This window comes from Dermochelys coriacea, chromosome 24 (assembly GCF_009764565.3).
Source record: "Dermochelys coriacea isolate rDerCor1 chromosome 24, rDerCor1.pri.v4, whole genome shotgun sequence".
Taxonomy (NCBI): Eukaryota; Metazoa; Chordata; order Testudines; family Dermochelyidae; genus Dermochelys; species Dermochelys coriacea.
The window spans coordinates 4,332,805-4,358,264 of NC_050091.1; the positions used below are offsets into that span (position 1 = coordinate 4,332,805).

Here is a 25,460-nt window from a genome sequence, read left to right on the forward strand (position 1 = left end):
TCGAAAAACTGCCATTTCCAAAGGTGGGTGGCACTAATCTGGCGATCTATCAGTGAGGATGTTTTCTTTTAATTAAATTTCATCTGAACTGCTAGATAAAGCCCTAAAAATCAGGGGCCTGATTCTCATTTACACTAAGGTCCTCGATATGGTTCTGGCAGTGCAAAGTGACCTTTAAGTGGCATGGATTAGACTAAGATTTGCTAGACTGCTCACCAATTATACAATGCAGCTCGGGTGACTTACACTAGCTGAGAATCTGGCCCTACAGATTGCACTGGGAAAGCTCTCTTTGCATGGATGATTATTATTAATCATTTTTAATTTGGCAACATAATTGGAGTTGAAACTGATTAGATGAAGACAAGCCTCCTAGCTGGGATATTGATCAGTATTCTGATCTTTCCAAGCATGCTGGGCTATGAGAGTGAGCTACATACAGAGCAGAGATATGGCATCTGACCCACCAGCACTGGTAGGTTACCAGTTCATGTTGGGTGACATCCACCCCTCTTGTGCTGAGGGGCCAGGAAAGGAAAGCATAATTTAAGTCTCACTGAAGTGCTATGTTTTTGAGTGGAACTTAAGCAGTGCATATACCTCATACTGGCTGTTCTGCACATCAGTCACGGTTACCCTCTGACTGGGAGCATGGGGTGCAAAAAAGCTCAGCTTTATTTGAATTTGGCTGCAAAGGGCTTGCACATCAGTGGGAGTTTAGAGTGCACAGAGCATTGTGAAACTGGAACTAAAATGTGCATATGGATGTGTGTGGATAAGAAATTCTCTGCATCCAAATAGAAGTCCTAGGTGCAGTTCCTTCAGAACCCTTCTCATCAAAAAAAGGAAAGGAGTACTTGTGGCACCTTAGAGACTAACAAATTTATTAGAGCATAAGCTTTCGTGAGCTACAGCTCACTTCATCAGATGCATTTGGTGGAAAAAAACCAAATGAAAAAAAAAACGATGAAGTGAGCTGTAGCTCACGAAAGCTTATGCTCTAATAAATTTGTTAGTCTCTAAGGTGCCACAAGTACTCCTTTTCTTTTTGCGAATACAGACTAACACAGCTGCTACTCTGAAACTTCTCATCAAAGGCACTCTTCTCTCAGAATTAGGTCCGACCTTACAAACTGGGCACGCATCTCAAGCCCTCCCCGACTTCCAATCGCCAGTGGGTGAATTTTATCGACAACAACCTAGCACGCACGCCCGACACTTGCTCGCTGGGATAAGTGATTGATTTTTTTTTTGGTGACACGTTCCTTCCCCCCCACCCTCCTTTATTCTTGATTCTAAGCTGCTCTCAGCCATGGAGTGCCTTGCAAACATTGTCTGCTGCGCTAGAATGAATGCCTACAAAATCCTAAAGCTATTTCTCAGGCAGTTTATAATATGTCCCCACCCCCACCCCAAACCCAGTTAGCTCCACCCCGGCCCTCCCTTTTCCCCCTCCCAACCCTGCCACTGGTAACAATCCCACCCCCACCCCAGCCCCCCCAACACACACATCTGCCCACCCCCACCTGGACATGAGCAGAAAGTAGCTCCAAGAGAGTTGGGACTGGTTATGTTACCCAGGTGTCCAGCCGCACGCGCTTTACGGACGGGCTCTCTCCCTCGGCCTCGGTCGTGGGTCTCAGGAGGCCGAGGGACGAGCCAAAATCGGCTCTGGCGGGGTCATCCCGCTCGTTGCCTTCATAGGAGCTGGCGTTGCTGCTGAGGCTGTCGACGGGAGAACGCCCCGTCGGCTCATGCCGGCTCTGGTGCGGGAAGGAGCTGAGCGGCGTGGCAGTGTTACGTTCCCGGTTGGGCGAGACAGGCTCCGACTTGATGCTGATGTTGGGGTTGGTGTTGACAGTCAACGTGGTGGTATGAGATAAGTGACCCCCTTGTCTGCAGGTGCCAGTGGAGGGATGGGGAGTGGAGAGAGGGAAAGGGGAGACAGGAGAAAAGAAGAGAATGGGGGAAGGAAGGGGAAGACGAGGGGGAGAAAACATAGAGGAGTGCACATGTGAGATAGTGAAGGAATATGAGACAGACGCAGAGAAGGTGAAAAAAAAAAGATAGAGAAAGGGGAAGAGAGAAATATTGATAATTAACATTTGTAAAGGTCTTTTCTATAATAGAAATTCAGAGATCTTATCAATCCATCTCAGTGCAGTTTAATGTTATCAGTCTATACAGTTGAACCTGAGACAGGGAGAAAGGAAGTAACTTGCCCCCAAATCACCGAAATCTGGGGCAGACTCAGGACGAGAACCCAAGTCTCTTAAAGCCCAACCTAATGCCTTACCACAAGACCACCCTACCTGGCATCCTCCAGCCCCATTAAGGCCCCTTTATGCTGCTCCTTCACGCCAAGAAGAACCTGGCCCTAATGTTCAGCAGTGAAACCCGCTGTGTTAGCAATGACAGCACAGCATCAAATGCGCTTCCTCTAAGGTTAAAGGGCATTTGTGGCATTAGGGAGTCATCGGGGTTGCCTGGAATTAAAAATCCTAGGATGCTTCTGGAACTGGCCAGCTGCAATGGATGGTTTGATTGTTCTGGGGCCAGGAAGATGTTAGTCCTTGCTATGCAGCTATTGCCGACGGAATAGCTTGCTGCTGCTAGTGGGCTTGGAAAGACAATATAGACATGGAGAATGCACTAGACTGGGAACCAGGAGAGGTGCACTCTGTTCTTGGCCATGCTGCCGGCCTATGTGACCCTGAGCCTGTCACTTCCTCCCTCTGTGGATCTCTTTCCCATCCCAGCCTTTGTTTGTCTTGTCTAATTAGACTTTAAGCCATGTAGCCTGAAGCTTGTCTCTTTCACCAAGGGAAGTGGGTCCAATAAAAGATACTACCCCACCCACCTTGTCTCTTTCATATCCTGGGACCAACCCGGCTACAATAACACGATAGAAAACGTTAGTTGAAAATGACAAAATATGAATTAAAATTTTTCACCGGGATAAGCCATTTTCTAGCCATTTCTATTAGGCTGTCAGCTCTTTGGAGAAAAGACGGGCTCTAACTATGGCCTGGTCTATACGAGGAAATTAGCTTGGCAAACTACGTTGCTCAGGGGTGTGAAAAAGCCAACCCCATGAGTGACCCAGTACAGACCCCCAATACAGACAGCACTATAATTCTCCCATCAACGTAGCTACTGCCTCTCGGGGAGGTGAATTGCCATACTGACAGAAGAACCCCTCCCATTGTTGTAGGTAGCGTCTTCATTGATGCACTACAGCGGTGCCCCTGCATGTAGACAAGCCCCCTAAATGTCTGTTGCAGCCCCTAGCACAATGCGGGGGGAACTTGGTTAGGTCCTCTAAGCACAGTTCTGTGTTTGTACAATGCCTACCACACTGGGGTGCTGCTGGCCCATGAATAGGGCACCTAGGCACTATGGCAGGGGCAGGCAAACTTTTTGGCCTGAGGGCCACATCGGGTTTCCAAAATTGTATGGAGGGCCGGTTAGGGAAGGCTGTGTCTCCCCAAACAGCCAGGCACGGCCCGGCTCCCGCCTCCTATCCGAACCTCCTGCTTCTCGCCCCCTGACGGCTCCCCCGGGACTCCTGCCCCATCCAACCCCCCCGTCCCCTGATGGCCCCCCTGGGACTCCTACCCCATACACCCCGCCCTGCTCCCTGTCCCCTGACTGCCCCCTGCCACCCCATCCAACCCCCCCTGACTGCCCCCCTGGGATCCCTGCCCCATCCAACCCCACTGTTCCCCACCCTCTGACCACCCCAACCCCTATCCACACCCCCGACACCTGACCAGCACCCCCAACTCCCCTGCCCTCTATCCAGCCCCCCCTGCTCCCTGCCCCCTTACCGCGCCACCCAGAGCACCGGGTCAGGCCGTGGTTCTGCAACTGTGCGGCCCGGCAAGAGCTCGCAGCCCCGCTGCCCAGAGCATTGAGCCGGCGCGCTGAGGCTGCGGGGGAGGGGGAACAGCAGGGGAGGGGCCGGGGGCGAGCCTCCCGGGCCAGGAGCTCAGGGGCCCACCTCTGCACTAAGGCAATACAAGTAAACAATCATCATAATATAAAGTCATCAGCTTTACACTACGGAGTCTAGGGCCTATAACACACCGTTCTGATTCCAGCCAGTAGATGGCAGTGGCGCGCACACACCCAGTAGCCAGCTGACTGCAGCATTCTCCCCTCTGTGCCCGTAGTCTGAATACACTCTGATCCCCCTTCCCTGCTCCTTGCCACGCTAGAGACTTCAGCGCAGTGGCCACCCAAACACTGCGATACCGTTACAGCAACTGGGCCAAATCTTCAGCTGATGTCAACTGGGGTGGCTCCATCGCTGCCGATTTGCACCTGCCGCGGAGCTGTCCCCCTCCCTGATGTGTGTATTTAGCTGCCATGGGCAGCTATGGGGGTCGGTATCAATGAAAAGTGTTTTGAGGGGAGAAAAGCAGGAACCCGTCCGGATTGGGGACTGAGGATCAGGCTCGTCTAGATTCCATATAATGTGCATAAACAAACTGTCCCTGTCTGGAGTGAATGCACCTTCCCAGCAGATAACCCAACAGCACACTCTGTCCTGCTCAACTCAGGCCAAGGACGGAGAAAGGTCACGCACCCCTGCACAGACAAGGCTCCTGCTCGTTCCACTGACAGCTCAGCCTGAATGCGCGGCGCTTGATCAATCCTGGGTTGATCAAACCCGGCAGCCTGTCTTTGGCTCCCCCACAATCCCCAGGCTAGGATTCCGGCAACCTGGGTCCAGTTCCTGCCTCCACCACCGTGTGTTGTGTGACCTGTGGCCAGCCACCGTGGCTATGTCTGCCCTGCACCTGGGAGCAAGATGTTGCTTTGAGGTTGTCACTCAGGGTCTCAAGCCCACCCCCTCCTGGGCTTGAGAACCCAAGTGGCAACATCCACACGGCTTTCCTTAGCGCACCAGCCTGAGCCTGTGGACCCCAGCTGGGAAGTTCACTCTCAGGTACCCTTAGGGCTTGTCTGCACGGGGAAACTGACTGAAGTTGCTCCCTGTGTGGACAGAATGATTCCTCTGCTTGGGAAGCACCCTATTTAGTCCAGAATAAAGTGTCCACAAGGGGAGATACTGAACAAAAGCTGTTTGGGTCAGCGTCCGCATGTAGACAAACCCTTATTCTTTCTGGGATTCAATTTCCCATTTGGGAATGAGGATAATAATTCTCCCTTTGTCTATTTTGACTGCAAGATATTTGGGGCAGGAACTGTCTCTCAATAAGGGTATGTCTACACGATAAAAGACCCGTGGTTGGGCATGGTTGACCCAAGTCAGCTGACTCCGGCTCCTGGGGCATGGGCTGCGGGACTATAAAATTGCAGTGTAGACATGTGGTCTCGGGCTGGAGCCTGGGCTCTGAGACCCCGCAAAGGGGGTAGGTCTGGGGGGAGGCAACTGCCCCTCATGTCCCCACAGCAAATGAAGCCACTGGCATTAATAACAGAGTTCAGATACAGAATTCCTCAAAGTTTGTAGCTGTTTTGGTTTGGTTCATTATAGGGATATGGTATGGGCCACCCACAGTGTGTAGATCAGTCTTGCTACAGCTAAAACCTGGAGGCATAACACCGGCTCATCTTAATGACAGTGGTGTCTGTAGCCTAGAGTGGAATGTGTCACAGCACTGTATTATTACTCAACAGCAGCTTCAGGCAGCAGGCCTGACACGTTCTGAACTGGTCAGGAATTTCACATTTCACTTTGAATATATTGCTTTCCTCTAGTGATGACACTCTGAGCTAGGGCAGGTTTTCGATGGAAAAATCAGGTTTTCTACTAAATGAATTTTTTTTGGCTGAAAAGTGTCCGCTTTCCACAGAAAACTTCAATTTTCATCAAAAAAAACAAACTACTTATTTCAGCCCAAACACTGAAATATTTTAATTCACATAGCTTCTATGGGGCCTCATAGGAGCTGCAGCTCAGGTTCCTCCTGTCTCTGCTCTTTACTACATCTCCCATGATGCACCATGCCAGGGACTCCCAAGATGCAAATGCCTCCCTCACCAGGGAAAAAAGCCATGGTGCATCATGGGAAATGTAGTCTGTTGAGTAAGCCCTAGCTATAGAAAATGGGAGCATCAGACACCTGAACTACAACTCCCATGAGGCACCCCAGCAGGATTTCAGAATAGAAATATATGAGTTTTTGATTTTTCACCAAAATGTCAACCATCTCAAACATGAAAGAAATAAGGATGTGTCCTTCTAGAGACATATCTGGACCAGAATCTCAAAACACCTAAATTAAGGCCCTGTGAGGTAGATTAGTATCATTCTCCTCATTTTACAACTGGGGAAAGTGAGGCACAGAGCAGGGCAGTGACTTGGGAATCCATGGCAGAGCCAGGCATGAAACCCGGGAGTGCTGGCTCCACATCCCCTTTGCTCCAACCAGTAGGCAAAACTGCCTCCCCAAATCAGGAATAACTGCTATCAAAATACACAGCTGCAGTGTGTGTTCGAGGAAACAAATTCACTGAGGGCTGAAATGCTTTCATCTAAGCCAAGGTACGGGGCTCGATAGAGAGGTATCTGGGGACAGACTAGATGGTCTAATGATCCCTTCTGGCCATACACCCTATGGAACCTTGCAACTGTGAGTCGCTGCTCAGTGAAGGCACTCCTCCATTTCCCTTACATTAAGTTGCTTAGTGATACAGGAACAAGATGTTGCTGCTGCGGTTGTTGTTGCTGCTGTTGTTGTTGTTGCTGCTGCTGCTGCTGCTGATGTTGTTGTTGCCAGGCAGAGATGTTGCCAAGCGACAACCCGCTGGGTGAGCTGAATGCCGGGAGTGAGGATAACTCTGCACTGGTCAGCTGATAATCTGAAACAGAAGACACGCTGTTCAGAAGCAAACCCTTCATTGCTACTGTGGCAAAGTCTGTCTCCACACCGAATCCTGAGCTTGGCGCCTGCTACAAAAGAAGGTGGAAGCAAATCTTTCTCCACGTTGTAACAAATCTGTAAGCAGCTCAGGAACCTCGCGAGTGTCACCGTGACGGGCACAATGGCTGCTTGGAACAGCCCAGCAAAACTGGGGATAGAACGCATATCCTCCTCCTCCAAAATCACAGACCCCTTCCACTCGAGCTAAAGGAGAATCACCATTCACTGAGTGCACTATAGGGCTCATGACACACAAACAAGCATCTCTGATTCCATCCAAGAGACTGCAGTAGTTCATGCACACACAAAGGGATTACATCCAGTACATGGAAGTGGTGTAGAAACCCACACACACACACTGATTCCATCCAGTAGAGGGTAGAGTATATAAAATACACACACACACACACACACCACACACACTATATCCAGTACAGAATAGTAGACTATAAACACAAACATGCACACTGATTCCACCCAGTATAGGGCACTAGTGTAGACCCACACACAGAAGTACGGGGCAGTGGTGTACACATGCATACGCTTACCCAGTTAATTACACTCTGTACAATGCACCAAGCAGGGACTGGTACGTTCCATTGATTAGAATTAGTTTACATCTGAACCAAAGACACACCTGCTTCTTAATGGAATAATCAAACTTTTGTGTTTGATCAGCATCTTATTTTATTATGAAAGCTCCTTGAGATGCCTGGCATGATAAAAGCGGCTGCAGACATTGATCTTGCTGCTGTTTAATTGAGTTAGCTGACACATCAGCAAGGCCATCACTTTAACAAACTCCATGTGATCATGCTGCATAATCAGATACAAGCTATCTTTGCTTCCAAATCTGCTCCACTCCACCTTCCAGCGCACAGCAGCCCCCTCCTCTCCTTTCTTCTCCCTCCAGCCTCAGCCTTTGAAAGATCTTGTCATCTTATTTATACCGTGGTAGCAGCTAGAGGCCCCAGTGTGCTAGGTGCTGTCCATGCTGAAGGCAGGAGGAGGAGAAGGCAGAGAAGGCAGCCTGCTGGCTCTAAGCCGGAGCTAAGGATCAGAAAAGGCTGAAGGCAGGGGAATCCTGGAGGCGCTAACTTGCTTCCCACTGGCTCCCAGCAGAGAGGGCTTTGGGGGTTCTTACAAGGACTATTGGCACAAAGACTGTGTGGACTCCTTCAGGGGAAGTCTTAAAGGGCAAGCTGAGGCAGCTGTACCTGTCATGCCTTTGCCACGCACGGAGAGGAGAAATGACTGGAATCAGAACTTGTCTACCCCAGGAAGTTGCTCCCGCTCTAGATGTCTGTGTGGATGCTCTTATTTCAGTTTCAACCCGGCTCATTTCAGTTTACCTTAAATCACTTAAGGATCAAGTCTACTGAATTAAACTGCTTTCTTACATTGAAATAACAGTATTTGCACTGGTTTCATTAAACCGGTTTTGAAACCGACTTTAGTTAGTTTGGGGCAACTTTCTCATGTAGACAAGGCCTTGGGCTGTCAATAGCTTGTCTTAACAGTTGCTCAACTAGGAAACAATCTTGCAATGAGCCGACAACTTTATCAAACATATAAACTTATGAACAATATTACACACCCTATTCTCATATGCCAGTGGATGGCATTCATATATACTAACTACTAGAGCTGAGCAAAAAATTGGTAGCTTTTAGTTTTGGGTTGGGGAGGTGGGATTAATTTTTATTTTTATTTTTTGGTTTTGTTTCTTTCGTTTTTTATGTTTTTTTTAATTTGGTGGCCAAACCAAAAAAATTAAAACATTAAAAAAAAAAACAATTTGTTTTGAACCAAAATGGAATTTTTTCAGTGTTCCGGACAAAATGAAAAACCAAAATGGTTTCACTAAGGTCAAACGAAACGTTTTGAACATTAATTCAATTTGGCATTTTGTTTCAAAAGGGTCAATCTGAAATTAAATGTCAAAATAATTTGGGTTGATACTTTCTAAGCAAACCATTTTGACACTTTGGAGATTAGCGTTCAGGGATTTGAGGAGGGTGGGGGGGAATGAGGTGTGGGGTTTGGCTGAAACTATTTTGCAAATTTGATCCAAATTCACAAATCGTTTTGGTGCCCTGAAAAATGCATTGTTGGGCAGGAGGGTGGGGGAAGGGCAAATTTCTAGAGACAATTTTTGTGTGCACACAGGTTTAGTAACTACACACAGAGAGATACTGGGCCTTATTTTACATTAAGGCCTCTTTACTCCACCACATTAGCGGATGTAAGTATTTTTTATATATACAATTCTTGTAACCTCACAGAGGCTAGAGATATCTGTTACGCACCTCAATCCCAAAGAGACAATAACTGTTTTGCCAATCCCAGGTGCTTAAACAGCATGAATCATGTCCCTGAAAAACCACATAACTGGCTTAAAAATCTGTTCTTTGAGCATTCAGGAGTCATGTTTTCCAGCTCTTCTCAGCAATCATGAGGGCTAGAAATGTACTTAAAAAACGAGATGACATTTCATATAATCACATGACTCCAGGAGCAGGAACTTTCAGAAAAAGACTAAATATCATAAAACATGCTGTAAAATCAGGAGAGCTGGCAAGGCTGGGAGTAACTATGCGTTGCCAGAGAATTGTTTTCTGCTAAAAGAACTGACCTTTGATCAAAGGCGGTTCTGCTGTATTGTCTCAGCATATGATTCACACACAATAGAACCAGAATTCCTGTGCGCAACTCATCACCCACTGCACCCCACCTCTCATGTTGGGCGTTTGCGATTTCAGTCTTCCCCACCCCTGCAGGGACAAACCTGCCTGCAGCAGCACGTCGCAAAGAGATGGCTGAAGGGGAGCTGAAAGGCCACCAAAGTTACTTATGCTGATTTGCAGCACGCCCACCAGAAAGTCCCAACCCTTGATTCTCTGCAGCTCTGTGCCTGGCTCAGTCATTTCCACCAGTTGTGAACCGTTCAGCACTTTACAGCCACTGGGCTTGACAGCCACCAGCTTTGGCCAACGTTTGGGGATTGAACGGCAGATTTTCCCATGTGTAGAAATGTGCATTGCTATAGTTTGAGCTAATTTGGTAGGCTCTGCAGAGCAGACATAGAGGGGGACATATAATACACACGGCTGAGCGGGTTATACACTTCTCCTGGATGGAGGACGCTCACCCCAAGCCCAACTAAAGCCTAGGGCAGTTCAAATTCCAGATAACCCTAACTGGGGATTGTGTACAGGGGGACACTCAGGAAAATTAATCTCATTTACCAAAAGGTGTGAATTGAAAGTGGATTAGTTAAACCGGATTAAACCCCTGTGTGGATGCTCTCATTCAGAATTCAGATGGGCTTAACTGGGTTTAGTTTAATTCACTTTGGAAATGGTTATTATTTAAGAACAGCAGATTGGCTCATCCGTTAGCATATGCACAGCAGAGAAAAATTCTGCATCGTCAAAGAGCGGCGGAAAGATGAGACCTTTCAGCTGGAAGATTTTTGGGGGAAGAGATTGTCCCTCATTGTGTGTGTGTGCATGCAGCCCCCAGCACAAAGGGGCCCTGGTCTCATCTGGGGCAGCGGGACCTCACAGTAATATAAGCAATGATCATCACAATAGTATCTCTCATATCAAGCCTTTTAGCCAAATATTCAGGCAGCCACATTTGAATACTTTTCCCCTCTCACCCCTATGCAGAGGGGTTAGCACAAGTTTGTGCTGCATTCATAATCTAGCCTTGCACTGGACGCTCAGAGCAAGCTTGAAATCCATGCAAGAAGAGGAGACTTCTACTTGCCTGTAAGCAGACATCTGCTGGGCTACACCTATTAATTATAAGAGGGTGTTTCCCACCCGCCTACTCCGGGCTCTTCCAGAAAAACAGCTTCATACAGCATTTTTACAAGATATTCTCGGAGCAGGTGCCAAACTGGGTTATACAAGAAACTGATAAACCTTCCATTCTGCAGGTGGGACAGGTTCCAGAGACATAGTGCCTTTTCTGGGGACAGGTGTTCCATAACCTTCCTCTCTCTTTCTTCCTGACCCCAATCAGTTAGCAACTGGCTTATGCCCAAAAGGATGCTGGGTTTTGGTCTGGTGCTCATTTGCACTAAGACTTCTTTACACTGCATTGGAAGCATAAAAGGGACGTGAAGTGGATGTAACTGCCACTAGCACCCACTTCAAGGCACCTTTAGATTGCCACAATGGAGTAATGAGGCCTTAGTGTAAATGAGAATCATGGCCTTAAAATCCTTACTGATCTAACAGTGGATTTTCTCATTATCCATATAAATGACCACTCTTTAAAAACAAAAAATACTGCTAAACTCTTATCCTCAGCGATATCTTGTGGCAATGAGTTCCACAGGATGTTATGCGTTGTGTGGGAAGAGTTGGCAACATCCTGGCGGCAGTTCCAGTCAACACCATCATTTCATGTCCATCGCACTTACCTGTGTTGTATGCTGTGGGCATGGCAGAGAAAGGCAGGCCCTGGGTCAACAAACTTGGAGTGGCCACCGAAACGACTGGCGTGGTTAAAGAATGAGTTGCTTGAGAGACTCCTAACCTCTGTGCATTCTGCTGGGGAAGCAAACGGAGAAGGAATTATAAGCTGGATGCATTTAAACCACCGGTGGGTTAGCTTTCCAAAATCTCGTCTGTAACACCGACTGCAGGGCTCCTGGCACCTACCCCAGGGCACTGTTCGAGACAGAGCAGTAGGCTAGGTGGAGCGCTGGTCTGAGCCACTCGGGAAATTCCCGTACACAGCAGACTAAAACACCAGACCACTTTCAAATCCGTCAGTTACCAGCTCTCAGGACCCGTATGCCCTCTGGTAGCTGGATCATTTACGCTGGGTTTTATTTTACTCTTTTCCTTCTGATGTTTAAAATACCCTGGGCCTGATTCTCCATGGCACTAAGGCGCCATTTCCCTGCTAGAGCAGGGAAAAGAGGCCTTCATTTAAAAGAGAATATAGTTCCATGTAACTTGCCTTAAGCAAACCAGCCAAAGTGAATTGGTTCAAAGAGATGCTTCTTTTTTAAACAAACCAGCAGGGGAGGCTGTAGCAGTGCTTTCAGGGACATTCACCCCGCAGAGAGGTCTCCTATGTGCCACTTATGTCCCACTTAAATCTTATTTTGCTGGCTTGCATAGGTCTTGTGCTGGCACTCTGCACAGTGGTGAATTTTACCCTTAAGGACAAATGCCCTGAGGTTGCTCTAATTTATACACCAGGGGCTGGAAAGACTATTTATCTTAAGTAATATTCTGGCTCCCCTCCCCCTATACGTGAGCATGCTACAGTCTTTAATTCATTTTGTCCTCACAACCTCCCTTATGAGGTAGGGCAGTGCTATCATTGTACAGATGTGAAAACTGAGGCACGGAGAGACTTTGACTTGTCCAAGGTAATTTATACGCAGTTCAAGGACACTTTATGTTACAGAACAGTCTGAAGGGACCCTGGTGTAAATGAGGATCAGGCCCGAGAAGTACAAAGGTGACTTAAAGCTATCTTAACTTCCTCTATCCCCCATCGAACGAGGCTGAGAATCAGCCCCCAGGACTTCCCTGGGAATCGAGGGTACTCAGCATCTCTTGGCACTGCTGGATGGGGCCCCGAGTGAGATTTGTGGGCCTCCATCATTAACATGCCCCCATTTTAAGAGTGGCCACTGAGGCCCACTGAGGCCCCAAACATGCTGCCCTGGGATGTCAGCACTTAACCCCTCCCCCCAGTTATTTGGGTGGATCTGAGGGCAAGATTAGGCCCTGTTTGCAAACCAGATAATCCGGGCTGCCTATGCTAATCTGATTTAAATCAGACTCAAGAGGCTTGACTCTAATCCGTGGCACCGGGCACATGTAACCCAGTGACGCCCAAAACAGAATCCATCTTAGACCGTGCTTGGCATGGCACGATGCCCACCGGGTCATTTAGGGCCCCGGTAGAGATAGCAAGTTGCTGTCTGCACTCGAATGCATCCGATGAAGTGAGCCGTAGCTCACGACAGCTTATGCTCAAATAAATGTGTTAGTCTCTAAGGTGCCACAAGTACTCCTTTTCTTTTTTGCGAATACAGACTAACACGGCTGCTACTCTGAAATCTGATGTCTGCACCCAGTAATGGGAGGTTCAGGGCGACAACTGCCTTGCTGGTTGTGAAGGACAGGGAACAAGGGAACCACGTCAGAAAACGGCACATGAAGATGCTGCCAGGAGACCTCAGCTGTGCTGATCCGATTTACCCAGAAAGCGTTCAGAGACGACGAGACGGGTGCTATAGGCCTCTAGACAGAGACAGATTCAGACCGGATTCATGCTCAAGACTGATTCAACTGCCGAGCCTCCCCACTCCACCACGCCTTAGCATTTGAAGGCACCAAACGGTCAGTCAGCATCTCCTTAGCCTGGCAGCATCCTGACGCGCCAGTCTCAGAAGCCAGCTCTTTGCAAAGCGTCAGGTTGGTGGACTGATCAGCTCCAAATAACCAAGGGCGGACGATTATACGGGCTATAATGACTAAACCTTAAGGCTGGAGATACAGGTTTCCCAGGCACGCATCCTGCAGCCAACAATAGCCCGGGCTGTGACCACTGCCCCACGGGTTAAGAGTATTTAAGACAAATGCCTTAGTGGTGGCTAGGATTAATTTGGGGTCCAGCCAGCCCATGGTAACAAGCGAAACCGACGACTACCTTCTGGGATTGGGAGCAGTGTGCTGCTCTGACCCTGACCTTCCGAAAGCCATTTTCTGTCTTCTCTGACTCCTGAGAAGCCAATGTACAGACCTTACCTGGGCTCCTAGGCAAGGGGAAAGGAAATCAGAGCTGGGATCCACCAGCCCAAGGACCATGCACCACTTCAGTCTCATTTCAAAGGCCCATTGCCTTGCACATGGAGCCCGATTCACATTTACACTAAGGCCTTGCCTACACTAGAAAGGGTGTCACTCTCACTTTAAGGTCCCTTTACATAACCGGAGCGGTGTAAAGGGGCCTTAGAGTAAATGGGAATCAGGCCCCTTTTGATTCACACCAGCGCAAAACAAGTGCAAAGATTGGTAGTATTTTGCATTCACTTTGCCCAAGGTAAAGGGCAAGAGAGAATCAGGCCCTTAGTTCTCAGACTAGGATTTACATGGAATTTGTAAGGGTATGTCTACAAGGAGAAGTTATCTCAGAAAAAGGTAGGATGGAAATTTCAGGGCTTGTCTACACCTGGAGTTATTCTGGAACAGTTATTCAGAAATAACTATTCTGAAATAACTCCATGTATAAAGGCTCTTATTCTAGAATAAGAGTGCCTTAATTAGCTTAATCCACTTTGGAAATTGGCAAACACATGGAGTTACTCAAGAATAGGTATTCTGTTTTAAATTACCTTAATCTGGAATAAATTTAGCGTGTAGACAAACCTTAAAGCACTATAGCTACTCCAGAATAGAAGTGTCCACACAAAAGTTCTTCTGGAATAGTTTTTGTAGAACAGTTTAGTCCATAATAGCTATTCTGGTCAATTCCTCCAATGTAGACAAGGCCTTTAGATTTTCTGCAGACCTTCACTCCACAGGAGTGAATTTGAGCTGTACGGAACAAGCACTGCTCCTATTCCCTGACTCTGAAGATTCCAGGAAGGCTCAAGATGAAGCCAAACAAACAGCTCCCCCCCCCCCCAAACAATGTGAAAAACAACTCGCATAAAGAGCAAACGGAGAGAGGCAGCTTCTTCCATTCTGCAGGGTTGATGGGAGTGTTACACCAATAGCAAGATGATAAAATTGTAAAGCACACAGGGGCCTGTGGCCCTTTCCCAACACTATGGCAGGGTAAAGGGGCCTTAAAATAGTTGTAAGTGTAAATGAGAATAGGCCCCAATACTGTAATCAAGTCAGCAACTTAGGACTCGCTCGTGATTTCACGCCATGCCAGGTTGTTATAATTAACAAAATTTTAGTGCCTCACCATGCAGGCAAATTTTGTCGGCATTTTAATGCTCTCCACTCCCCCTGGTTATTTTGACAGCCATGCAAGATCGTTAACTGTTCCGAGTACCACACTTCCATTCAAGATCATTACAACATCATGCATACATGCTCCCAGGTGAAATCTCTTGTCACTGAAGTCATGGTGGATGGGGATTGCTCTATACTTCAAATTAAGAGTCTCAGTGTCATGTATAGGAATAGGGTAATATCCCTTTAAATAGTTTGTGAAACCTCATGTGGTGCTCTCCATGGTCTATGGTTTAGAAGCTGCCAGAAACACACCCACTCTGTTAGCTGGGGTTGATCCTGCTGGCAAAGAGTTAAGTGGACTCTGCTGACTCACTGAGAGGCAGGTGACTCATTGCCATGCCTCTATATAAAGGAGGTGGGAGAGGTTGTTTATAGAAAGAGGACCCGGGGTGTGGGCTGAGCAAAATGGAGGGAGCCAAGTAGGAGGAGAAGGTTTGAGCTGACCTTCGTGTTAACAGAGCCAGGGGATTGTTTGCACTAAATGGGATGGGTTTATACAGCAATACTACCACCTAGCTCTTAAACAGCACTTTTCATCAGCTGATCTCAAAGTGCTTTACCAAGGAGGTCCATACTGTTATCCCCATTTTACAGAAGGAGAAACTGAGGCATAGAGCAGGGAAGTGTTTTGCCTAGTGTCACCCAGCAGCAGAGCCAGGAGTAGAACTTACATCTGCTGAGTCGCCATCCAGTGCTTTACCTACTAGGCCACACTGCTTGTTAGCAGAATGGGAAAGGCACCTGCCCGTGTCTATCTGCAACTTGCCTCCGGAGACTTTTCCATCAGTGCTCTGCTATCCATTGCTCTGTAGCACCACAATGTATGGCTATTACAACCTTTCCTGACTTCCACAACCCTGTTACCCGTCCGCACTGCACCAGAATAGCATCAGGACGAGATGATATTATTGCCACAAACAAGGTGACAGCACTCACTTTGCTGGCAGGAAAAGCTATAAAAATAATGAGAAGCCGTGTTCCTCTGCAGAAATTAGTTCTTGTGAATGAACTTGTGGGACGGTGAATTCAGATTTCACTTTCCGTTTTTGGGTTTTGGGGGTTTTTTTAAAGAGTTTTTAATATATGAAGAACTTGATTTATTTCCTGCTTCCCTTGTAACAGCGTTAAGCCAGATCCCAAGTGGTGTAAATTAATGTAGCTCTTTTGAACTTACTGGAGCTACGCTGATTTATACCAGCTAAGGATATGGCTCCGTGATGCCAATGGGACAATGCTGATTTATCCTAGCCGAGGATCTGGTCCATTGACTCCAGTGGAGTGACACCAGTCTACACCAATTAGGGATTTGGTCCATTGACTAGACTGGAGTGACACCAATGTTAACACCAGCTGGAGAGCTGGCCCTTTGACTTCAATGGAACCATGCTAATTTAAACCAGCTGGGGACCCTGGGCCTATAGCTTTTCTTTGCCATGCACAAAATGATTTTCCCTACCATATAGATTCTTAGGGCCCAATTCTAAGTGGCTCTACAAAATAATAGGACTTGGAATTAGAGTTGCACTGATTTTAAGGCTCCTTTACACCACCAGAGCAGTGTAAAGGGGGCCTTGGAGTAAATGAGAATTAGGCCCATGATATTCAATGCCTTCTTTAACCCTGCCCCATCCCTCCAGACCTGGTGTTTAAGGAGTGTTAAAGGAAACAAAAAGACTCATGTTACCCCACGACTCTAAGGAAACACACACAGCACAAGGCAACTCACCAGATCCAAGTGGTCCTCCGTCTGAATGCAGAAGAACAGAAATAAAGCCAAGAGGCACCATTACATTTATGCCTTTCGCCAACTGCTTCCAAACCCATCTCCAAAGGTCTGATTCTCATTTACACTAAGGCTCCTTTACCCAGCTCTGGCAGGAGAAAGGGGCCCTAAGGTGGCCCATAAATAACATCAACATCCACTTTAGGACTCCTTTACACTGCCATAATGGTGTAAAGGGGCCTTAGTGTAACCGGGAATTCAAGTCTTCAGTCTTTAGTGCTGTGTTCTCATGAGCAGAAATAAAGAAGCTAATGCATTTATCTTCCTGAGAAACTTCTGCAAAATAGCTAAAGCATGTTCTACACACAGTTTGTGCACTGGTATAATTATATAGGTTAGAAGTATGATTTTTACCGATACAGTTATACCCATTCAACACCTGTACAGGAAACTATGGGCATCTTTACACCAGTATAACTGTGTCCACACTAGGGGAGGTTGCATCCTTTAACTAGACTGGTATAGTTAACTTGGGACAACTTGCGTGTGTAGACAAGGTCTCAGAAACTTGATGTGATCCCCGTCCATTATTTTGGATTTGAACTGGCCAATATTGTTTTGTTTTTCAAAACTTTTCTCTGGCTTTTTGTGCATCGGAATCTTTTGCTTCGTTTTATTTTTTGCATAGACAGTTTTGACTGATTCTCTTCAGCCCCAGTCCCGCATACACTCATGTGAGTAGGTAACTTTCAGCATGCAAGGCCTGGGCTACACCTAAAAACATAGGTTGACCGAGCTACGTTGCTCAGGGCTGTGAAAAATGTCACACTCCAGGAGCACAGCTGCAATGTGCTATAGCAGCTGTAGTGTAGACATATTCTGAGTGCTCTGACTGGGACTGTCTAGGCTGGGAAGAAAGGTGTGAGGGGGTTTTAAAACCAAGTTAGCTAACTCAATACCTATATCTTCACTACAGAGTTAACTCGAGTTATCTACTCAAGTTAACAGCACTCCTGTTAGCTATTCCTGCACAGAGGGCAGGTCTACATTGCAAAAAAGCTGTGTTCTTAACTTGGATTAGCAACTTGAGTTAAAGCCCCAGGGGAGCCTGGGGTTGACTTTGAGCTCTCACCCAAGTTAAAAGCGGAATTACCGTGTCTTCACTGCTATTTTAACCCAAGTTAGCTAATCCACATTAAGCACACACCTTTTATCTGCAGTGTGGACAGAACCACAGTGATGTGTTAGCAGCTGATGTATTAACTCAAGCTGTAATCTATACCCCTTTACGGGCAAGTCAGCGTGAGTTAATAACACCACACTTGAGTGAAGGGTTTGTGCGCGTGGATAGGACTCAAGTGAGAGGCAAAGCTCAGGTTATAACTCGAGTTTACTTTGCAGTGAAGACAAGCCCAGAATGAACGTCCCTTTCCCACCAGGGCTTGATTCTTATTTACACGGATGCCATTTTACACCACTCTGGCATCTGAAGCTGCTTGAAAATGGGTATAAATTACACTTTGTGGTCACTTCATGAGGGGTTTAAAGGGGCCTGGGCATAACTGAAAATCTGGTCCACTGTATTTATGCTTGCTTTAAAACTTCTTTGTGTTACCAGAGCGGTGCAAAGCAGCCCTAGTCTAAACGAGAGTAGGGCCCCTGAGACAGAGCCAGTCATACACCTTTACAATCTGAGAATCATCAAATCCTAGCAATGGTGGGCTGGAAGGGACCTCAAGAGGTCATCTAGTCCAGTCCCCTGCACCTGGGAGTGATGGGCTACTCCTGGGGAACACTGCAGTAGTCTATAGCAACACCATTGTAAACTGCAACATTATGGGCCATTACTGGGGAATACTAAGCGTACTTTATAGTAATAATCCAGCAGCACCACTGTCATCAGCTGCAGCATAATGCACCGTTACTGGGACATACCGCAGCAGTCTAGAGTAACAAGCCAATGGCAACACCCCGGCTTGCTGCAGCAGGATGGGCTATGACTGGGGAATCCAGTTGCCAGTGGGAGCTGCCGCAGCCCAGACACTGAGAGATTCTCCCTCCACCCCCTCAGAATTCAGCGGCACTCACCAAATGGTGCATCAAACCCTTTGCACCCTGCGAGGTGATCACGCGTAAGTCCGGCTTGCGGCTGTTGGCAGCGAGCTGCGTGCCGTGGGAGGGTGGCGGTGGTGACTTTGCTGGGATGATCTTGCCCATGGTGTTGCCATTTGAGACCGGGAGGAGACCCGGCGAGGCTCTGGCACTGACATACCCGTTTCCTGCAAGGAGGGGGAAGCAAAGACATTTCGGAAACAGTTGGACAAGGAGATGTAGGGCTCGGTTCTCCATTGCCCTGCACCTGGGGCCCCATTCTCCATGGCCTGGCACATCTTGCAGTCATTTACACCCCTGCAGAATGAGAGTTCAAAGGCTGCAAAGCCAAAAAGTAGGGGCTTGGTTCTGACTTAGACGAGGTCCCCTTTACACCACGCAGGCAGAGCAACGAGGGCTTAAAGTAATTTCTGCCCATTTTGAGGCCCCTTGCACTGCTAGAGTGACACGAAGGGGCCTTTGAGTAAAAGAGAATCAGGCCCAGTGATACTTCCTTGCCCTCACCCTTTGTCAGTCGGGTCTCTTCGAACTGGGAGCTCTTTGGGGCAGGGGCAGTCTGACAAAAATGCCCAGCGCCCAGCTTAGTTCTCAGCTGGTCCCACCACCATAGTCTCTGAGTACCTCACAAGCTATAATGCATTTTTGTTGTCATAGATTCCAAGGCCAGAAGGCATCATTGTGATCATCTAGCCCAGGATCCCCAAATTTTTCACAGTTGCACCCCCCCCTTATCCCTGTCCGTGCGTCCCCCCAGAAGTCGGGAGTAGGGCTGGGTGGGAGGGGGACACGGATGGGGTAAGGGGGCCAAAGATGGGGCCGCAGCTGGGGGCGAGTCTGGGTCCAGGGCCAGTAATGGAGTCGCAGCCAGGGGCCAAGGTTGGGGGTGGGTCTGGGAATGGACCTGTACCGAGGCTGGGGGCGGGGCCAGAGCGGGGCAGGGTGGCACTTCCTCCCTGCCCCCCATGGGGGCTGGCCCAAGCCTTGCCGCACCCCACCCCAAATGTTCTTCCTTGCCCTCCTCCGTGACGGCGCGCCCCACAGTTTGGGGACCTCTGATCTAGTCTGACCTGCTGTGTAACACAGGCCAGAGAACTTCCATAAAATAATTCCATCTTTTTGAAAAAGATCCAATCCTGTTTTAAAATTGCCAGGGATGGAGAATCCACCGCGAGCCTGGGTCAAGCTATTCCAATGGTTAATTACCCAAAATTGTGCACTTTATTTCCAGTCTGAATTTGTCCGGCTTCAGGATCCAAAGGTTTGGATCGTATTTGACCTTTCTCTGCTAGATTTAAGAGTCTGTTACCAAATATGCCTTTCTTATGTAACAATGCTGCCCTGGCTGAGGCTCGCACTCAGCGCCTTCAGCATCTGAGATGGACATGCTGATAACTGTGCTAAGAAGGAACTGGTGAAACTGATTTAGTTTTAAATCTGTGGCAGTGCTGTGATTTAAAGGCAGCTCTCCTGAATTCCAGTCTAGTGCCAGTCCATCCTGGTCATACAACCCCGCTGTACGGCAGAGGAGGGTTGTTATCCCCTTTTTAGAGATGGGGAACTGAGGCACCAATATTTGCCGAACGTTGCACAAATGTCTGGGACTTGACCCCACCTTTCTAGAGCCTAAATCTAGAACCGTAATCACCAGATCACCCTTCCTCCCACTTATTGGGGCCTCTCGGCATTACTGCAATACAAGTAATAAATATTAAGGGCCTGATTCTCATTTACACTGGGCCTCTTTGAGCCATTTTGGCAGCATAAAGGGACCTCAAAGAGGGCATAAATCATAGTCACACTGATTTTAAAGTTTTGATGAATGTCAGGAAAAGAATAAATTGGATGAGATTATTGTTCTGATGAGATGATTATTATTATTTTTTGAATAGGCCCCTAAGATAGAGAGACATTTAGCCATCACCAAGATTCAGCCCTCATATTCATCAAACATGAGACTGGGAAAAATAGCTCACTGATTGCACTATTAATCAGATTCACAATCACGCTACATCTGCATTTCAGGGGGCGGGTTGGTGGCAGTAGTGTTTCAGATATGACGTGCGTCCAGCTGGGGCGAAAACCCGCTCAACCTGGCTCCTGTCAGTCATCCCAGAGGTCTGACCCGCCTCGTGATTGCTCTAGTGCAGAGGTCTTAAAGGGAATTGTACTGTAATTTATACCCACTGATTACCCTGCCAGATCTCTGACTCCAAATGGTAATGCCCTGACACTGGAGGGAGGTGGGTGTGGGCATTTACATTGGCCTGGTGCACAAATGCAGTGTTCTGCACAGCTACAAATCTGGAACTGCACTGAAGTCAATGAAGCTACCACACCACTGTATGTGTCTGACTTTGCCGAAGCCGATGGAAATGCTCCCACTGACTACAGCTGTGCTTTGTCTCAGGCTCCGCAGAAGAGGGAATCAGGCCCAACAAGAATGTGAAGATGTGTTGTCAGATGACTGGGCCCGATCCTCAGCTACAGCTAAGGAGCGTTTGACACAGCTGAGCAGGAGGGAGATGGCAAAGCTGTTTTAGAGCCCTCTTTGCTCTCATCCTCTTCTAGGACTGCTCTGTGTTAGCTTGGAACCCCCCACGTAAGTTAGAGAAGCCTCAAGGCTGCTCTAATTTGCATTGGCTGCCAACGGCCTCCAGAATTTGGCCCGTAGCAGAAGATCACTGGAACATAAAGGAACTCTGGCTGTGCCCCTTTCCTTGGCAATGCCCCTATGCTGGCCCTGGGAAGGGGGTACAGTCAGAGCTGGCACAGAGGCTGCATACCAGTCAAGAATACAGAGGAGGGATCTTCCTGGGGGAGTCAAATCTGCTCTGTATTGAAGGAACATAGGAATTGCCAGACCCGTGGTCTATGTGGCCTAGTATGCTGCCTCTAATCAGTACAACTGCTGTAGCCAGTACCCGCTGCTTCCAAGAAAGCACCAAGAACCCTTGTAGCAATGGGATAGCTTGCCCTTGAGAAAGCTTTCCTCTTGACCCCAAATAGTTAGAGGCTGGCTTATACCCTGTAAAGGGGCTCGGAGGGGTATGTGTACCTCTGCATCAAATGCAACTCCCGAGCATGTTGGTAAATCAATACATTAGCCTGGTCCATGAGTGCACTGTGTTCTGCATAGACCGTATGTTGTTTGCAAGGCCACCAGCTTTTATATTAATTGATGACGGAGGTGCATAAAATTTCCTGTGCGACCTTCACCGCTTTCAGCAAATTTCTTTTCACAGCCGCTCGCTATAGGGTTTTATAGATTCATAAATTCATAGATACTAAGGTCAGAAGGGACCATTCTGATCATCTAGTCCGACCTCCTGCACAGCGCAGGCCACAGAATCTCACCCACCCACTCCTACAAAAACCTCACCTATGGCTGAGCTATTGAAGTCCTTAAATCATGGTTTAAAGACTTCAAGGAGCAGAGAAGCCTCCCTCCAGTCACCCATGCCCCATGCTACAGAGGAAGGCGAAAAACCTCCAGGGCCTCTCCAATCTGCCCTGGAGGAAAATTCCTTCCCGACCCCAAATCTGGCAATCAGCTAAACCCTGAGCATATGGGCAAGATTCACCAGCCAGATACCCAGGAAAGAATTTTCTGTAGTAACTCAGATCCCATCCATCTAATATCCCATTTCAGGGGATTTGGCCTATTTACCCTGAATATTTAAAGATCAATTACTTACCAAAATCCCATTGTCCCATCATACCATCTCCTCCATAAACTTATCGAGTAGAATCTTAAAACTAAATAGATCTTTTGCCCCCACTGCTTCCCTTGGAAGGCTATTCCAAAACTTCACTCCTCTGATGGTTAGAAACCTTTGTCTAATTTCAAGTCTAAACTTCCTGGTGGCCAGTTTATACCCATTTGTTCTTGTGTTCACATTGGTGCTGAGCTGAAATAATTCCTCTCCCTCTCCTGTATTTATCCCTCTGATATATTTATAGAGAGCAATCATATCTCCCCTCAACCTTCTTTTAGTTAGGCTAAACAAGCCAAGCTCCTTAAGTCTCCTTTCATAAGACAAGTTTTCCATTCCTCGGATCATCCTAGTAGCCCTTCTCTGTACCTGCTCCAGTTTGAATTCATCCTTTTTAAACATGGGAGACCAGAACTGCACACAGTATTCTAGGTGAGGTCTCACCAGTGCCTTGTATAATGGTACTAAAACCTCCTTATCCCTACTGGAAATGCCTCTCCTGATGCATCCCAAAACCGCATTAGCTTTTTTCACAGCCATATCACATTGGCAGCTCATAGTCATCCTATGATCAACCAATACTCCAAGGTCCTTCTCCTCTTCTGTTACTTCTAATTGATGCGTCCCCAACTTATAACTAAAATTCTTGTTATTAATCCCTAAATGCATAACCTTACACTTCTCACTATTAAATTTCATCCTATTACTATTACTCCAGTTTACAAGGTAATCTAGATCCTCCTGTATAATATCCCGATCCTTCTCTGAATTGGCAATACCTCCCAGCTTTGTATCATCTGCAAACTTTATTAGCACACTCCCACTTTTTGTGCCAAGGTCAGTAATAAAAAGATTAAATAAGATTGGTCCCAAAACGATCCCTGAGGAACTCCACTGGTAACCTCCCTCCAACCTGACAGTTCGCCTTTCAGTAGGACCCTTTGCAGTCTCCCCTTTAACCAATTCCTTATCCACCTTTTGATGTTCATATTGATCCCCATCTTCTCCAATTTAACTAATAATTCCCTCTGTGGCACGGTATCAAATGCCTTACTGAAATCTAGGTAAATTAGATCCACTGCATTTCCTTTATCTAAAAAATCTGTTACTTTTTCAAAAAAGGAGATTAGGTTGGTTTGGCACGATCTACCTTTTGTAAAACCATGTTGTATTTTGTCCCATTTACCATTGACTTCAATGTCCTTAACTAATTTCTCCTTCAAAATTTTTTCCAGGACCTTGCATACTACAGATGTCAAACTAACTGGCCTGTAGTTACCTGGATCACATTTTTTCCTTTCTTAAAAATAGGAACTATATTAGCAATTCTCCAATCATTCGGTACTACTCCTGAGTTTACAGATTCATTAAAAATTCTTGCTAATGGGCTTGCAATTTCAGGTGCCAATTCCTTTAATATTCTTGGATGAAGATTATCTGGGCCCCCCGATTTAGTCCCATTAAGCTGTTTGAATTTCGCTTCTACCTCAGATTTGGTAATATCTACCTCCATATCCTCTTCCCATTTGTCATGCTACCATTATCCCTAAGATCCTTTAGCCTTATTAAAGACTGAGGCAAAGTATTTGTTTAGATATTGGGCCATGCCTAGATTATCTTTAACCTCCACTACATCCTCAGTATTTAGCGGCCCCACTTCTTCTTTCTTAGTTTTCTTCTTATTTATATGGCTACAGAACCTTTTACTATGGTTTAATTCCCTTTGCAAGGTCAACCTACTCGACTTTTAGCCTGTCTCACTTTATCCCTACATGTTTCTGACCTCAATTAGGTAGCTTCCTTGCTGATCTCTCCCATCTTCCACTCCCTGTATGCTTTCTGCTTCTTCTTAATCACCTCTCTAAGATCTTGCTCATCCAGTTTGGTCTACAACTCCTTCCTATGAATTTTTTCCCTTTCTTGGGATACAGACTTCCGATAGCTTCTGCAGCTTTGTTAAAGTAATCCCAGGCTCCTCTACCTTTAGATCCATAAGTTCTTCAGTCCAATCCACTTCCCTAACTAATTTCCTTAATTTTGAAAGTCAGCCCTTTTGAAATCAAAAACTCTAGTTGCAGATTTATTTTGTTAATCCTTATTTAGTTGAACTGAATTAGCTCATGATCACTTGAGCCAAGACTGTCCCCTACAACCATTTTTCTATGAGGTCCTCGCTACTCACCAAAAAAATCTAAAATGGCATCCCCTCTAGTCGGTTTCAGCAACTACTATGAAGGAATCCATCAGCTATCGCATCTAGGAAAATCTGAGCCCTATTATTATTACTAGCACTGGTCCCAGTCTATATCTGGGAAGTTAAAGTCTCCCATGATCATGCAGTTTCCATAGTTTTATGCAAGACCGTGTGCAAGCAGAGTGGGGCAAGGCCAAATAATGCTCAAAACATTATGTTTCCAGCCATAAGGCTTCCTTAGCATAAGATGCATAAATGGCTCCCATGGCAACCATTTTGCCTTACCGTCTGGGCAGATGTGGGGGTGTATATTGCAATGGGCTGGCTGATGTGTATGTGCAACACTTCCTTCTGCTGGATGGAATCAGAACTTCTCACCATGTGTTCATAAGCCCTATATTGCTAGCAGGGATTCTCCTTGAATTCAGCAGCATGGGCTTGCACTGTAGAAGCAGGAGGATCTGATTTCTAACCCTGAATAGCAATAATTATGCAATCCCTGTATCCACAGAGCTGTGTCTTTCAGGGGGTTGGGAGGGGCAGTGCAGGACAGGAGGGAGATGTGGGTTGCAGGTTGAAGTTCGGCTGAAGAAAACCTCACCCATCTGGACTCCTCTGCATCCCACCCCCACGGTCAGCAGCATGGCTGGCCAGATGCCTGCTACTGTTTGCGGGCTATCTGCCAACATCTAGCCCAGAACCCTTATGTAGTCTGTTAAAGCCACACAGGAAGCATGTTGCTTTCAGAACCCAACGTGACACATGTCAGCTGTTCTGCTCTGTCCACTCCGCTGACCGCAGGGGGGCAGAGGA

At 47.1% G+C, this 25,460-nt stretch overlaps 1 protein-coding gene across 15 annotated transcripts in view; it reads right to left on the bottom strand.

The window, feature by feature from the left end:
* Positions 1 to 1,084: 1,084 nt before the first annotated feature.
* Positions 1,085 to 25,460, bottom strand: part of MEF2D (myocyte enhancer factor 2D) — a 174,726-nt gene continuing 150,350 nt past the window's right edge. For 6 of the 15 annotated variants that reach the window (XM_043502370.1, XM_038382430.2, XM_038382423.2 and 3 more), the window contains 5 exons: positions 18,717 to 18,907; positions 16,632 to 16,652; positions 11,332 to 11,461; positions 6,648 to 6,834; positions 1,511 to 1,896 (listed from right to left, as the gene is read on the bottom strand). In XM_043502370.1, coding sequence (XP_043358305.1) covers positions 1,569 to 1,896; positions 6,648 to 6,834; positions 11,332 to 11,461; positions 16,632 to 16,652; positions 18,717 to 18,907 — 857 coding nt within the window. In that variant the 3' untranslated portion in view covers positions 1,511 to 1,568. Of the gene's footprint in view, positions 1,897 to 6,647; positions 6,835 to 11,331; positions 11,462 to 16,631; positions 16,653 to 18,716; positions 18,908 to 25,460 lie in introns of all 15 variants that reach the window. The other 9 variants (XM_043502373.1, XM_038382434.2, XM_043502372.1 and 6 more) reach the window with 6 other exon arrangements.